The 13,328-nt window shown below is 38.3% G+C and overlaps 1 protein-coding gene across 1 annotated transcript in view; it reads right to left on the bottom strand.

Annotated features, from left to right (window-relative positions):
• TTC8 (tetratricopeptide repeat domain 8) overlaps positions 1 to 13,328 on the bottom strand; it is a 73,647-nt gene that overhangs the window by 17,194 nt on the left and 43,125 nt on the right. The window contains exons 7-9 of the mRNA XM_073349394.1: positions 12,788 to 12,832; positions 5,169 to 5,254; positions 3,780 to 3,867 (exon numbers count right to left, since the gene is read on the bottom strand). Coding sequence (XP_073205495.1) covers positions 3,780 to 3,867; positions 5,169 to 5,254; positions 12,788 to 12,832 — 219 coding nt within the window. The remainder of the gene's footprint in view (positions 1 to 3,779; positions 3,868 to 5,168; positions 5,255 to 12,787; positions 12,833 to 13,328) is intronic.

The following is a 13,328-nucleotide window of genomic DNA, read 5'->3' as shown; positions in this document are numbered from 1 at the left end:
AAACTAACAAAAAAAGTCAAAGTCAAACTGGGAGATTAAGATGATGTCACCTTAAATATTTTAAACATATTTTTAATCTAAAAAATGATAGTAGTCACATTTTGAGCCTCATGGAAGAAGTGAGTCTCAGGAGGAATCTGAATGAAGAAAGAGCAGAGGTCTCTTAAAGTGTATTTTAGAATTCATGGAAAGTCTTCTACTCTGGCCAAATGACAAAGTGGACAGTGACATTTGCAAGCTTCCTCATATTGCTCTGCCAAAATGTCTCCAGTCATATTTAGACAAGATGATCCCTTATAGGCAAAACGGTAGTTCAGTCTGCATGGCCTGTCAATCTTTAGTTTCTGTGCTGGTAATACCAGTATGGTGCTAATAGTGATGTGGAGACCTGTCCTGTAAGAACTACAGTATAACTGGAAAGAGATCATCAACTGATGTCACAAAGACCATTTAGGCAGCACTCAGATGATATAACTTTCAGAGACTACTGGAATGAAGCACATCTGAATCCGTTACAGAGAAGAAAAAAAGCCATATTCTACATGAATCACTTGTGTCATTCAATTCCCCAAGCCGATTACTCATATTTCAGTAGAAAAGTGTTTCAGGTATATATACTTCAGAGTAAAGCAAGACACATTTAAAGTGCTCATGCTAGTGGAATAACATAGTAAATAATGTTTGATTGTAACATACGAACAATGGAAAAATACCTGCCATTGGTGTTATTTAATATAATAAGTGGCCCAAAGGAGTAAAGCATCAACATTACATATTAAAGAAATCACCACAGTTAGAAGCACAATACAGCTCTTCTGCTTTTGGGATCCATGCAGGGAATTCTGAATGCAAATGATCAAGTTATTGTAGTCCAATATTTAATTATCTATAAACAGATATATGGTGCTTTGCACGCACACACAGCAGTATTCTTTGAAATGAGACAATGGGGTAATTTTAATGATCCAATTGACAGCAAGTATTTCTCAAGTAAGGGACTGCAGTTTCAAACTGATAACAGTAATTAGAACATTAGGATCAGTGGAAAAAAATTGCCTGATATTTGCTAGCATCTCCTATATTAAGAAAAAATAATTCCTTCCTGGGGAGAAGGAATAAAGAAGATTGAGGCTAGCTGCTGCTTTTTTTTTTTTACCCTCTTCTACTTGCTAGACCTGACCGCACCAAGTGACAGTATCAATTAAGCAGACATTTTAAGCAATGGGACATCAACAATCTATTCCTAGCACATTCCATCTGTGGATGTCACACTTGTGTTGTATCTAAAGCAGAATTCAGAGTATTCACTGTACATTTCAGTTTATAATCTGTAGAGCAGCTTCAGATGGATTTAATGTCTGCATTAAGCCTTAAACTTGAAAGAAATGTCTCCATTATATCTGTCATGCTCATTTTCCTTTCTTTAACATTTGAATTTATTTTACTATTTCTCACCAACTTTTTTCTACAATCAAATCTCTCTCTAAAAAGAGCTTCAGCAGAGGATATATAGATGAGAGAATAAATGATAGTGGGTATAGCTTTTTAATTAGCAAGAGTTTGGGATGATCATATTACTCAATGTGGGAAACACATGAATGACTTATGCAAGTCATCCCAAATAAGTGCAATAAACTCTTTACACACACCATACTTGCATGTAGCCATAACTTACACACCATTTTAGAACTGCTTCTGAGAAAGTCTTTAAAATAGTTATTGATTATTTTGTATCCATCACCTGTAAAGCTCAGTGTTCCTTATACTATAAGTAAAACTGCACAAGCTTGAAGGGCATAAAATTAATTTTTAAAACCTCTAAAAATAGCTTTTCAAACCATAAGAATACTATGATTTTTAAGTCTGACATATTGTGTTCTTCTGGTGCTAACAGCAAGTGCTGAAGGTTGCCCTTTCTGGAGAGCTGGGAACCTCCTAGTTCTCTGGTGTGAAAGTCCCATTTCCAGCTCTGTAGTCATGAAATAGTATGACTCCTTGGAGTTCTTGACTTGTACAAAACAATTCCCTATTTCTTATTCCCCTTCCCCTGTCCTTTGGCCTTAAACCAATGTTTCTCAAAGCGTGGAGGAGGAAGGTCTCAGGATTAGCCAGATGGATATGCAGAAAACTCTTAGTTTTTCACAAGTCTCAGCTTTCAAGTTTTTTTTTAAAATTAAATCTCTACTTGTTAGGGTGATTAAAATGTGACTAGGATGTAGCTGATACTGATGTCTGTCTGATTTTGCAGAGAGCCTGAAACAATACCTCTCCGATATGAACTGCCCCATTCTTTCCAATGGCTGCTAACTCAGATGCTAATTCACTACTCAATGCACACAGGAAGCATCATACAATAAAAAGCTATACATATACTCTGAGTAATCACTTATTTTAGGGAGGCCTTTAATAGCTGTACTGAAAAAGCAGGAGGGGAAATAGGTTTCCCTCTCGTGGGGGTGGTGTGTCAGCTTTCCAAAGTCTGGGGAAATGCTGCTTTATGGTACATCTTTACTGCAATCAAATGAATAACTGCAGCACATGTAGACATATTAGAGTTAGCGTTAATCTAGCTAGCCCAAATAACAAAGGTAGTGAAGCCGTGGCAGCAGGGACTAGTCACTAGAATAGGCTTGCAAAGCCCATGCAGCCACGGCTTCATTGCTATTATTATTCAAGCTCCTAGATAAAAGATACCCTGGGGGCTTGTTTATACGGTCAGTTACTTCACAGCAAGCCAGGATATAAAGCTGTCACAAGCCGACTGGCCATGTGGACCCTGTTACCATGTACTAAAAGTTCTGGAGAGTGCTTTGACACAGGCTTGCTGCCCACAAACTGTGTGGACAAGTCCTTAGACAGCAAGTTTCCTGGAGCAGGCCGGTCTCTTCTTGAATGTCTGGAAAAAATGTTTAGAACCTCATGTGCACTACCATAAACAACAATTTTGGTGTTTGAGCGGTGATGTTGGTTCTTCAAGTGTTTTGCATATCTTTGTTATGATACAACTTTGTCAATTTCGAGGTCTTTCTGACTGCTACGGATAGACAGTTGATGTCAGTTGAAAAACCAGTTTTTAGATCCATCTAGTCACTCTTATTGGTTTATTTCATTGGTCTCCTAAGAAATCAGACAGCTACACATTAAATACTGCAACTCTGATCATTCCTTATCTGTATAGTTCTGATTAGGGTTTGTTGGCGGAGAGAACATAAGGCAGAAGAAGATGGTGTCTTTGATGGTGTCCAGTACTTAAACTATGCTCTTGCTTTTGTACACAGTTCTGCTAATCACAAATTATCAAATCCAAGTAGAGGGCATACTCTGAAGTACATGAATGCTTGAGCCTGCGGCAACAACAATTTAGTGAGACTTCTGTTTTCAGTACTGACTTGTATTTCCCACACCATTCATCACCATTTTGATATTAAAGAACTGGAGTAAGACAAGTTGTGGGGAAAAATGTACAGACAAAAAAAGCTCATAAATAATCCTCTAAAATAAAGGCTTATTCTCACAAAACTTTAAAATTTTATAGAATGGAAGTCTGAAAAATAACTTGTTCTATTTGTGTCAGTTCTGCTGTTTAAGTTAATTGCATTCAGAAAAGATTGGTTTATTTTAATACATTTTAAAATGGATTTGAAAAGCTACGCAATCTGAAAAATGTATCAAGTTGGATAGTCCCAGGTCAGCTGCCCCCTGGATTTTCATGTATAGATGAGAATTTCAAGTTATTCTAAAGCAGGCAGATTTAATTTGATTTGAAAATATCTACTTACTTTTGCTAAATACAGTATTGTATCTACCATGTCTTGCTGCTTGAGAGCTGATTTAAATTGTTTTTCTGCTTCACGGTACAATCCTAACCTAAGAGATAATAGATACATATAGAAATTTCTTTATTTGACAATAATGTAACTTATTCAAACAAAGCACTATCCACTAAAAACAAATAAAAAACCTCATTAAAGTGCCAAAAGTAACGTGGGGGTGGGTGGGGTGTAAAAAATCATGCATCTGCTAAAAGAAAATCCAGGTTCAAAAGTTAGGAAATGCCAGAATTGCCTTTGTAATCATAATTCAGCCCCCTTGTGCATGTGCACTGAAAGTCTTTTGATCACATACTATTTTTTCCACAAGATTCCTGCCTCATTCGTATGCAGGATGGATCTCCTCTGGAAACAGGGTCTTATACTAGGAAGTTTTGAGCAACCTTAATAATAGGTGTTATCAACCCTGCGTATAATTGAGACAAACACAAGGAGGAAGCTCTAGTGCTCAAAATATTGGAGCCTCAACATTATCTCAGATTGTGGGACAAGGTCTGCTCATTTTTTCATTAATACCCCCAACCTGTAGACTTCCTCATTAATTGAATATATACTGTACTAGCCTCCTTATTTGAAAGATAAACCATTTTATCTAAATTATGAGTAAAGCTCAAACCCGGCTTCACCAGAAAATGCCAATTTGTCTATGTTTTCCAGAAATGGACTGGCTCCACTGAATTTCTGGTGATACCTGGGCAGGGTTCTGGAAGGCACCGTGCCTGCAATGCAGGCTTCACGCCAGCTCACTTGGTGGGCTGCTGGGAACAACCTGGCTTCCAGGTTTGATGGCTCCATGGAAGCCGCACCATATGGGCTGTGTCGGAGCCAGGCGCCCAGGGGTTCACAGATTCCCTACCATAGAACCAGGAGCCCGGATGTGCCTCAGCTTAGAGTAGGGCCTGTTTCCATCTCTGCAGCAGGAACCATGGGAGTCCAACCTCCAATGCTGCTGGCTCAGCCATCTGTCTCAGGGCTTCTAGGCTCCCAGCTTCACATGAGTCCATTGGGTGCTCCGAGAATCAATTTTGTTTCAAAATATTCTAAATGAAATGCTTTGATTATTTCAAAATTATTTTTTTTATTTCCCTTCTAGGAAATTTCAATTTTTTTTGGTTTCAAAATGGAACAATTTTTGGAATTTCCTGTAAAACAAAAATTCCAACTTTGACCAGCTCTAATTTTATTATATTGTCATCCCTTAACTACTTACTATACGAACACCTCTTACTACTACACAATTTGACCTTGAAGCTTAGGAAATACTGTACAATTATAAGAAACTAAAGTTCATGTTCCTCAGATCACAATCAATCACTAAAGAATACAAAAATGACTTACCTATAGTAGCATTTCCCAATTTGGACTTTCCACCACCAGTCTTTGTACTGTGCATGCTCTGTGGCAAGTGCTGCCAAATCTAAAGCCTTTAAAAAAATACACAAACACACACCCACACCTTAAAACTGGCATTTCCAGGTTTCAACAAAGAATACTGATGAAAAATACAAGACAAAGAACAGCAAAATCTAAAAATATTGAATAAAATACTTTGGTACATGCAGACATTGTTTTTACATATAGACTACGGAAGGATTATTACTTTATTTCTATGAAGATTGAATCATAAAATGTTTGAAAGGATTATAGCAGGATGTAATCATACATGCTTTTTAACAGTTATATATAATGCAAAAGAGGAACTAGGGAACACATTTAATGAGATTGCGGAGACAATGTAAGGTATTCCATAAGTCTAAGCATACACATTTTTCATGTTTCCCATCATCCATGGGGGAAATTTACTAAAAGTGGCTTAAACTTTTTTTTTTTTTTTTTTAAGAAAAACTGCCGAGGTACTTCTGCTTGAAATAGTGTACAAATTATCTTGGTTTTGGTAATATCAGGCCTTTTCTACCTGGATCACTTGAGCACAGTGCACTTTCAAGTGTGTGCAGTGGTAAACACTGCTTTCCTTGGTCTTCTGTTTCCTATAACACAGGAAATGAGTATGGGGGAAAAATAGGAAGGCTTCTCTCCCTTCTAATCCTCCACAATCAGGGATGTTTGAAAGGTAGGTATGCTATTCAACACACTTTGCTTGAACAGGGACCATTGGAAGGGTCATATTTAAACAGATTAAAAATCAGAAAGAAGCTCTAGTTTATCTTTTTTTCTTTAATTTCTGATTTCAGGTCATGGCATATTGTGCTGAAAGAATCAGTCTATACTGTATTGAAAGGCTATAAAACATACAAGCTGCAGAATTGTTTGAAATTCCATTTTCCATCATAACGTAAGATGTCAGAGTAAAAGCTACACTTCCATTATAGCAGTTTCACCAAAAATAGTCTAAAAAGCTTTTAAACAAAATGTTATGAAAATAGACATACATGGCCATGAAGCTCAGAATTTACTTGATTTCTTCATAATTATTTCACAGAACCACAGAAATGGAAGACTCCTATTAGAGTAGCTAAACTAGGGGCCAGTAGAGAATTGTTTCTTAGGTATGTGTTTTGTTTTGTGCGTGTGTGGTTTTTGTTTTGTTGTATTTTTACAGTAAACTAGTAAAGTTCTTGTGTATACAATTCAGAAAAAACTAATAGCTGTATATCTGAAATGCCAATATTAGGTTGACCAAATGCAAGTGTTTCTGGGTTTTTATTCCCAGTTGCTTGCTCCTGCAGCTAGCACAATTAGGTCTGCTTTAAAGACAGCAGGCCAGATCTTCAGCTGGTGTGAAATTGTCATAGCTGCATTGACTTGAACAAAGCTACAACAATTCACAAAAGTTGAGGACCTGTCCCAGCATATTTAATTCAGGGCTTGTCTACATTCCGAAGTAGTCGACAAAACTTTTGTCTTTCACAGGTAATTAAAAAAGCCCCCCCCCCCCCCGTGAAAGACAAAAGTTTTGCCAACGCAAGTGGCAGTGTGAATGTGGCTCTGTCGGCAGGCGTGCTCTCCTGTCGACAAAGCTAACGCTGCTTTCGGGGCTGGAAGTATTTTGTCAGCAAAAGTGCCAATAAAGTACTGAAAAAGAGTGTTTACACAGGCTGACTTTTAGTGACAAGGCTGTGTTTACACAGCCTTGTCGCTAAATGCAACGTGGTGTAGACAAGCTCTATTAGAAAGAGTCTAGCTTTGTGTAATCCTTCAGAAAACTAAGGAAACATATTGATCAAATCCTGGAATCTTTAGTCTCAGTGGTGCTATGCATGGATCTAGTTGTTCAGAGTTCATTTCAGGTTTGGGGCTTCATTTCATACCAATGTGAATGATATTTACCATGTATAAAATTGTTTGCCTTCTATTAGGATCTTGGCTTCTTTGTAGTTCAATGGGGAGGGGCAGAAAACTATAAGTTTGCTTCATTAGCAAACAGCAGTATGAAAAATGAAATCACCTTAGTTATACCAATGTAAAAAAACTCAAAGTTCACTAACTGAAGCCACTTTAACGGGGGGAAAAAGCACAGATTTAAAATTTTGGAAGATAGTTAAGACTGAAACCTCCCCTAATTTGTGTTTGTTTATTGGGGTACATAAAATGACAAATTACATGCCTGCTCACAATGTATTTGAAATAGGTATTACAATGAGAAAAGACCAAAATGCAATCAATGCATGTGAAGAGAAATGTCCTGAGGGTATTTTGGTGACAAGCATAGCAACTACAGTGGATGTTAATGTTCTTTGCCTTAATAATTTAAAAAAAAATGCAATTATAAAAATAGAACATAGTGTGCTTTCGTTCACCCACCCAGTGTGCTTTGCTGCGTGTTGGCAAATACCAAGGCAACACTATGGGCTGGGATTATTAACCAGTATACAGTATATTTGCTGCTGTTCCTTAAGACAAATTGTAAAGAGAGCATCACTAAACTTTCAAGCATGTCAGATTCTAGTGTTCCACTCTTTGGTTGAAATGAGCTCAGCAGCAGATGAACAATTTCTGAGCAAAGCTTTTAAATTGTCGCATTGTCACTGACATTTAGCCCACAGTGTTTAGTCCACAAAATGAAAATCAAGAATAGTTCAGTGTCTAAAGAGAATCAGTTATTGATGAATGATCCCAAAAGAAAATAAGAGTGAACAGTAATAATGGAGGAATAATTTCCTCTCAGAATAGGTATTTATTTTTCCTTAAGTAAAATAAAGGGATACTGCAGGGATCAGCAACCTTTGGCATGCGGCCCACAGCCCCCATTGATCTGGAGCGGTGAACCGCGGCCAGTGGGAGCTGCGATCCGCCAAACCTGCAGACGTGGCAGGTAAACAAACCGGTGGGCCGCGTGCCAAAGGTTGCCAATCCCTGGGATACTGGATGCATTTTTTAAAAAAGTATTAAATACTGTATTAAAGAAATACTGTGCTTTCCTGTATTCCTATCTCAAAAACTGGTAAGAGTCAGTGGATTTTTTCTGTATTTGCTATTAATGTAGATAAAATACTTTATATTGTGTATGTTTAATCAAATCTGCATACAACTGTACATATTATTTAATAGAAATTGATAAGGAACTCAACTGTACTTAAAGGTTGAGAACTAAATGGAGGTTAAAAAAAAGGCTTAAGGCTTGTTTATTAAATTTATATTGCAGAAGACAACAGTGCAAGTCCCTCAAGATGGGCAAAATGAGAGCAAAGATCCCCTTTCTCTACTAATAACTTTCCATCTTATTTGTAAATATTTGATATCTTTTTTGGATGCGATTACAAGTTTGGCTGGTAAAAGTAATAATGTTGATGTAATATACTTAGACTTCTGTAAGAGATCTGACTTGGTACCGCATGACATTTTGATTAAAAAATCTAAAAAGATACATAATTAACATGACATACAGTAAATGGATTAAAAGCTAACTGATAAATCTCAATGTAGTTGTAAACAGGATATCATCTTTGAAAACGTGTTTTTAGTGAGGGCCAGTAAAGGATCAGTTCTTGGCCCTATGCTATTTAACATTTTTGTTAAAGACCTGGAAGAAAACATAAAATCATCACTGATAAAGTCTGCAGATGACACAAAAATTAGGGGAGTGGAAAATGATATAGATACAGAGTAATTTGGATTGCATGGTAAACTGGGCATAAGCAAATAATATGCTTTTTAATAAGGCTAAATGTATACATTTACAAAGAACAAAGAATGGTAGGCACAGTGACAGAGGTGTCCATGCCACACCAGCACTGATGGGGTTAAGGTGCCTCAGAAGGGGTCAATTAACCATATAGACTGCACCTTGCGGAGTGCCACGGACTCATAAAGGCTAACTGAAGATGAAACCCAGCTGGGCAGGGGCAGGCTGAGCTTGTATAAAGCCAGGAAGTTGGCAGCAAAAGGGAGCTGTAGGGAGGGAGTCCACACTCATCCTCTGGACTCAGAGAGCTGGGCTTGGCGAGACCCGACCCGACCCGACCCAGGAAGGAGCAAAAGCCCTGGTATCCTAGCCCTTCAGGAAGGGTTCACCCAGAGGAGTTGCAGGAAGAAAGCCTGTGGAATTCAGAGAAAGAACAGGCTGAGAGAAAGAGCAGCAAAGGCAGAGATTGTGTAGAGCCTGGCTGCTGATTACAGGGTATCTGGGCTAAAACCCAGAGTAGTGGGCTGGCCTGGGTTCCCCTACCAACCACTGGGAAAGTGGCATGGACTTGGAATTGGCATGGAGGACTGCCTGTGACAGCATCTGGATAGACTGTCCAGAGGAACTTTGATACCTTGGAAAGAGAAAATGATAGAGGGACCTAGATGGAGGCCAAGTCATGAAGAGAGAGTACTCCTGAGTCCTGGAGAGCAAGAGGGGCCCCAGGGCAAGTGAGCAACAGAAGAGGGTGCTAGACTGGATGAGAGCTAATCCCCAGACCCAACCAGAAGGAGGTACCCTAACAGTGAGTAAAACTCTGCTTACACAACAGGGGACCCTATCCTGGGAAGCAATGACTCCAGAAAATATATTGGGGGGATTATGGTGGATAATCAGCTGAATATGAGTTCCCAGTGTGACACTGGGGCCAAAAGGGCTATTGTGATTCTTTGATGCATAAACAGGGGAATCTCAAATAGAAGCTATTTTAACTCTGTTTTTGGCAAAGATGTGATGGTTGCTGGAATACTATGTCCAGTTCTGATTTCCACAATTCAAGGATGTTGATAAATTGGAGGGGATTCAGAGAAAAGCTACAAGATTGATTACAGAACTAGAAAAAAAAAGCCTTATAGCGACAGACACAAAGAGCTCAATCATTTAGATTAACAAACAGAAGGTTAATGGGTGACTTGATTATAGTCTGTAGGTACCTACATGGAGAACATGTATTTGATCATGGGCTAACAGAGTAACATGATCCAATGGCTGGATCTTGAAGCTAGACAGATTCCTATTGGAAATCTGGTATAAATTTATAACAGAGTAATAATTGGAACAACTTAGTAAGGGTTGTGGTGGACTCTCCATCACTGGCAATCTTAAAATCAAGATTGGATTTTTATTTCTAAAAAATAAGCTGTAGGAATTATTTTGAGGCAGTTCTGTGTCCTGTGTTCTATACAGGAGATGGACTAAATGATCCCCACATTCTCTTCTAGCCTTTGACTTAATCTATGAAATCACATTAGGAAGCATTTATCGCAACCTGTGAATTGACCCTTCAAGTTCACCCACAGCCTCAGAATTAGTTCTACAGCCAACTGTAGACAAGATGCAGAGCTAGTCTGTTCTGTCCCCTCCCACATTCATGGACAGGTTGGGAGTGCGGTTTTCCCTGACTTGAGTTCATAGCCAACTACAGGAACTGCTCTTCCTGATCCTGGTGCAGGAAACTTGACTGGACAGTTGCTCTTCAAGCTTTCTGGTCCTCCTCTTCTCCCACCCAGAGGGCAGCTTCTTAGGTCTTGGGACCACTAGTTTCCACACCTCATCCCTTTCCAAAAGAGTCATCTTAGGCTGCAAGGATACCCCAGCCCTTCATTACTGAACGACCAAGAGACTAAGAGTGCCTGACCCAAGGAGAGGTGTGTGGGTGAATGAGTGAAGTGACTGGGATGAACAGATGAGTAAGGAGTGAAATGAATTGATTTGAAGGAGAGAGTTGGGTTTTTTGTTCATTTGTGTGGCTTTTTTTTAACTGAGATGAAGTAATGGGAGAACTTGTTAAGGGGGTTTGAGAAGGAGGGAGAGACTAAATATGGAGGAATGAGGGTAAAGAGGAGAAGGGAGATGGAAGTGCATGAGAAGAAACTGCAAATAGGAGGAAAAGAAGAGGAGTAAACGAAAGGGAGATCAAGGGAGCTGAATATTAAAATTAAAAGTTGGATGTTTAAAATATAGTACCATAAGTACAACCAATACTGTAAACTGAGCCACAAAAGTATTTCCTATAAGACCTTAGAAAGTAAAGATCAGTTACTGATATCTCTCTGTGCCAAAACTGAAATGTCTGTGGATTCTGTATAGGGACTCCAAAATACTACTTCCACAAGATTTCTGAAATGTTACATATTGCCTGGGCTCTATGAATTTGCCAGTCCAGCCCTGGAGATCCTGCTGTTAATATCACTGAAATAGTTTAGTGATGTATTTTCACTTTCATTTGGTATTCATTTCACGTTAACATGTCTAAGTGATTTCATACCATGTAAGCCCTCTGTCACTGGTGGTCTAGAGTTCCTCTTGGTAAACAATATGTATTTTCATTGTTGGTGGCATCAGAAAAAAATCTCACTTCCTTGGTGTCAAAGTAGATGAGTAGCAATTAACATGTTACACATTCTGTTTCTTTCTGACACTGACTGAATTTCAGTATATTAGCATCCAAAATATAACCAATCATATCAAGAGAGGCCTGTGCAATCAAGCTGGCAGACAGCATATGATTGACATAATTTAGTGCCAGATTAAACAATTCATAGCATTTTATCTGAAAACGATTCTGGTCTACATCCACGGAAACCATGTGTTTTCTGGTAATTATTGCTTCACTAGTTGAAAACAGTCAAAATGGCATCATGGAAAAATTAAATTCCTAAACTGCTTCATCTTCAGCCCCCTGCATGCATCCTTATGTGTTGCAGAAAAGCCAATAAATGCTTAATGAGCCATGTAAAATTGATCTGAACTTTTTTGTTACTCCAAGCACAACCTACCGGATATTATGGTGATGAATGTGCCAGAAATACTTTGTATGTTATAATTTTTATATCTTACTCATCCAACAAAACACACTTCACCTGTGTGAGCTGGTAAGAAAAAACTTGCAAGTCTGGCTTACATTACTTTTGAAGAGTTAAACAACAGGTACACAAATTTAACTCTGACTGTTAAATATAGTAGAAAACTGTGGCTATGTCTATACTTGAGCTAAAGGTGACATTCCCAGCACACACAGACTTACCCATGGTAGCTCTGTCAGTAATTTACCTGATTTTAAGTTCAATCCATTATTACTAACTATAGTATTATCCCATATACCATTCCAGACAATTCTCCCTCACTCTTAGTCTGCATCTACACTTGGAAGAAGGGGTGTGATATCCAGCTTGTATAGATATACCCACACTAGCTTGAGCTAGTGCACTAAAAATAGCAGTGTAGCTGGGGTTGCATGGACAGTGCTGCTTGGGCTAGCTGCCGAAGTACATACCCACGGCGTCCGGGCAGGTACATACTTGGGGCAGCTTGCCTGAGCCACCACTTGTGCAACCCTAGCTACACTGCTATTTTTAGTGCACTAGCTCCGCTTGAGGTAGTGCAGGTATGTGCTATTTTGACTTCTGAAAATAAAGGCATTAACATTTTAGTATCTGACTTTTTTCATATTTGTAAAAATTTTCTTAAAGCTGCAATTTTTCTATCCTAAGAACTAAAGTAACACTAGAAGCCTTAGTTCAGCTGAAACCTGACAGACATGACAGAATAAGACTTAGTACAAGTAAACATCTATTTTGTATAGATTACTTACATTCTTAACGTCATTTTCATGGTGAAAAATGTATTCGAACAATGCCTATCAGAAGAACATTTAAGATATTATCATGTTTGAAGAAAAACATTAATACCTTATATAATAAACACTGTGGGTTCTCAGAATGTAATAATCCCCAATTACTACTCTAAAGTAGCAAACACAGTTACACATAACTCTACTGAAACATGAAATGGACTTTGAGTTAGATATGCAAAATCTACTGGTGTACCATGTTGCCACGAGACAATTATTTTTACATTCGTAGTACAGTATATGAAATTACTAGGGTTGTCTATAATGTTTGGTTTTTAAAAATCCCCCCCTTTTTTTTGTGTGTCTAATCTAGAAGTGAAAGTGACATTGTGGGGTTTCATGTTTATAGTCCCTCTATTTATTGATCCTGCAAAGACTTACGTACATCCTTAATTTTATACACTGAGTAGTCTGGAAGTCAATGGAATTTAAGCATAGGCATATGTCTTAAGGACCAGGGCTCAAATTTGTCCAGTTTACGAGTGAAAAATGGCTCTTCTAA

Source organism: Lepidochelys kempii, chromosome 6, assembly GCF_965140265.1.
Source record: "Lepidochelys kempii isolate rLepKem1 chromosome 6, rLepKem1.hap2, whole genome shotgun sequence".
NCBI lineage: Eukaryota > Metazoa > Chordata > Testudines > Cheloniidae > Lepidochelys > Lepidochelys kempii.
This window is presented reverse-complemented; position numbering and strand designations above follow the sequence as displayed.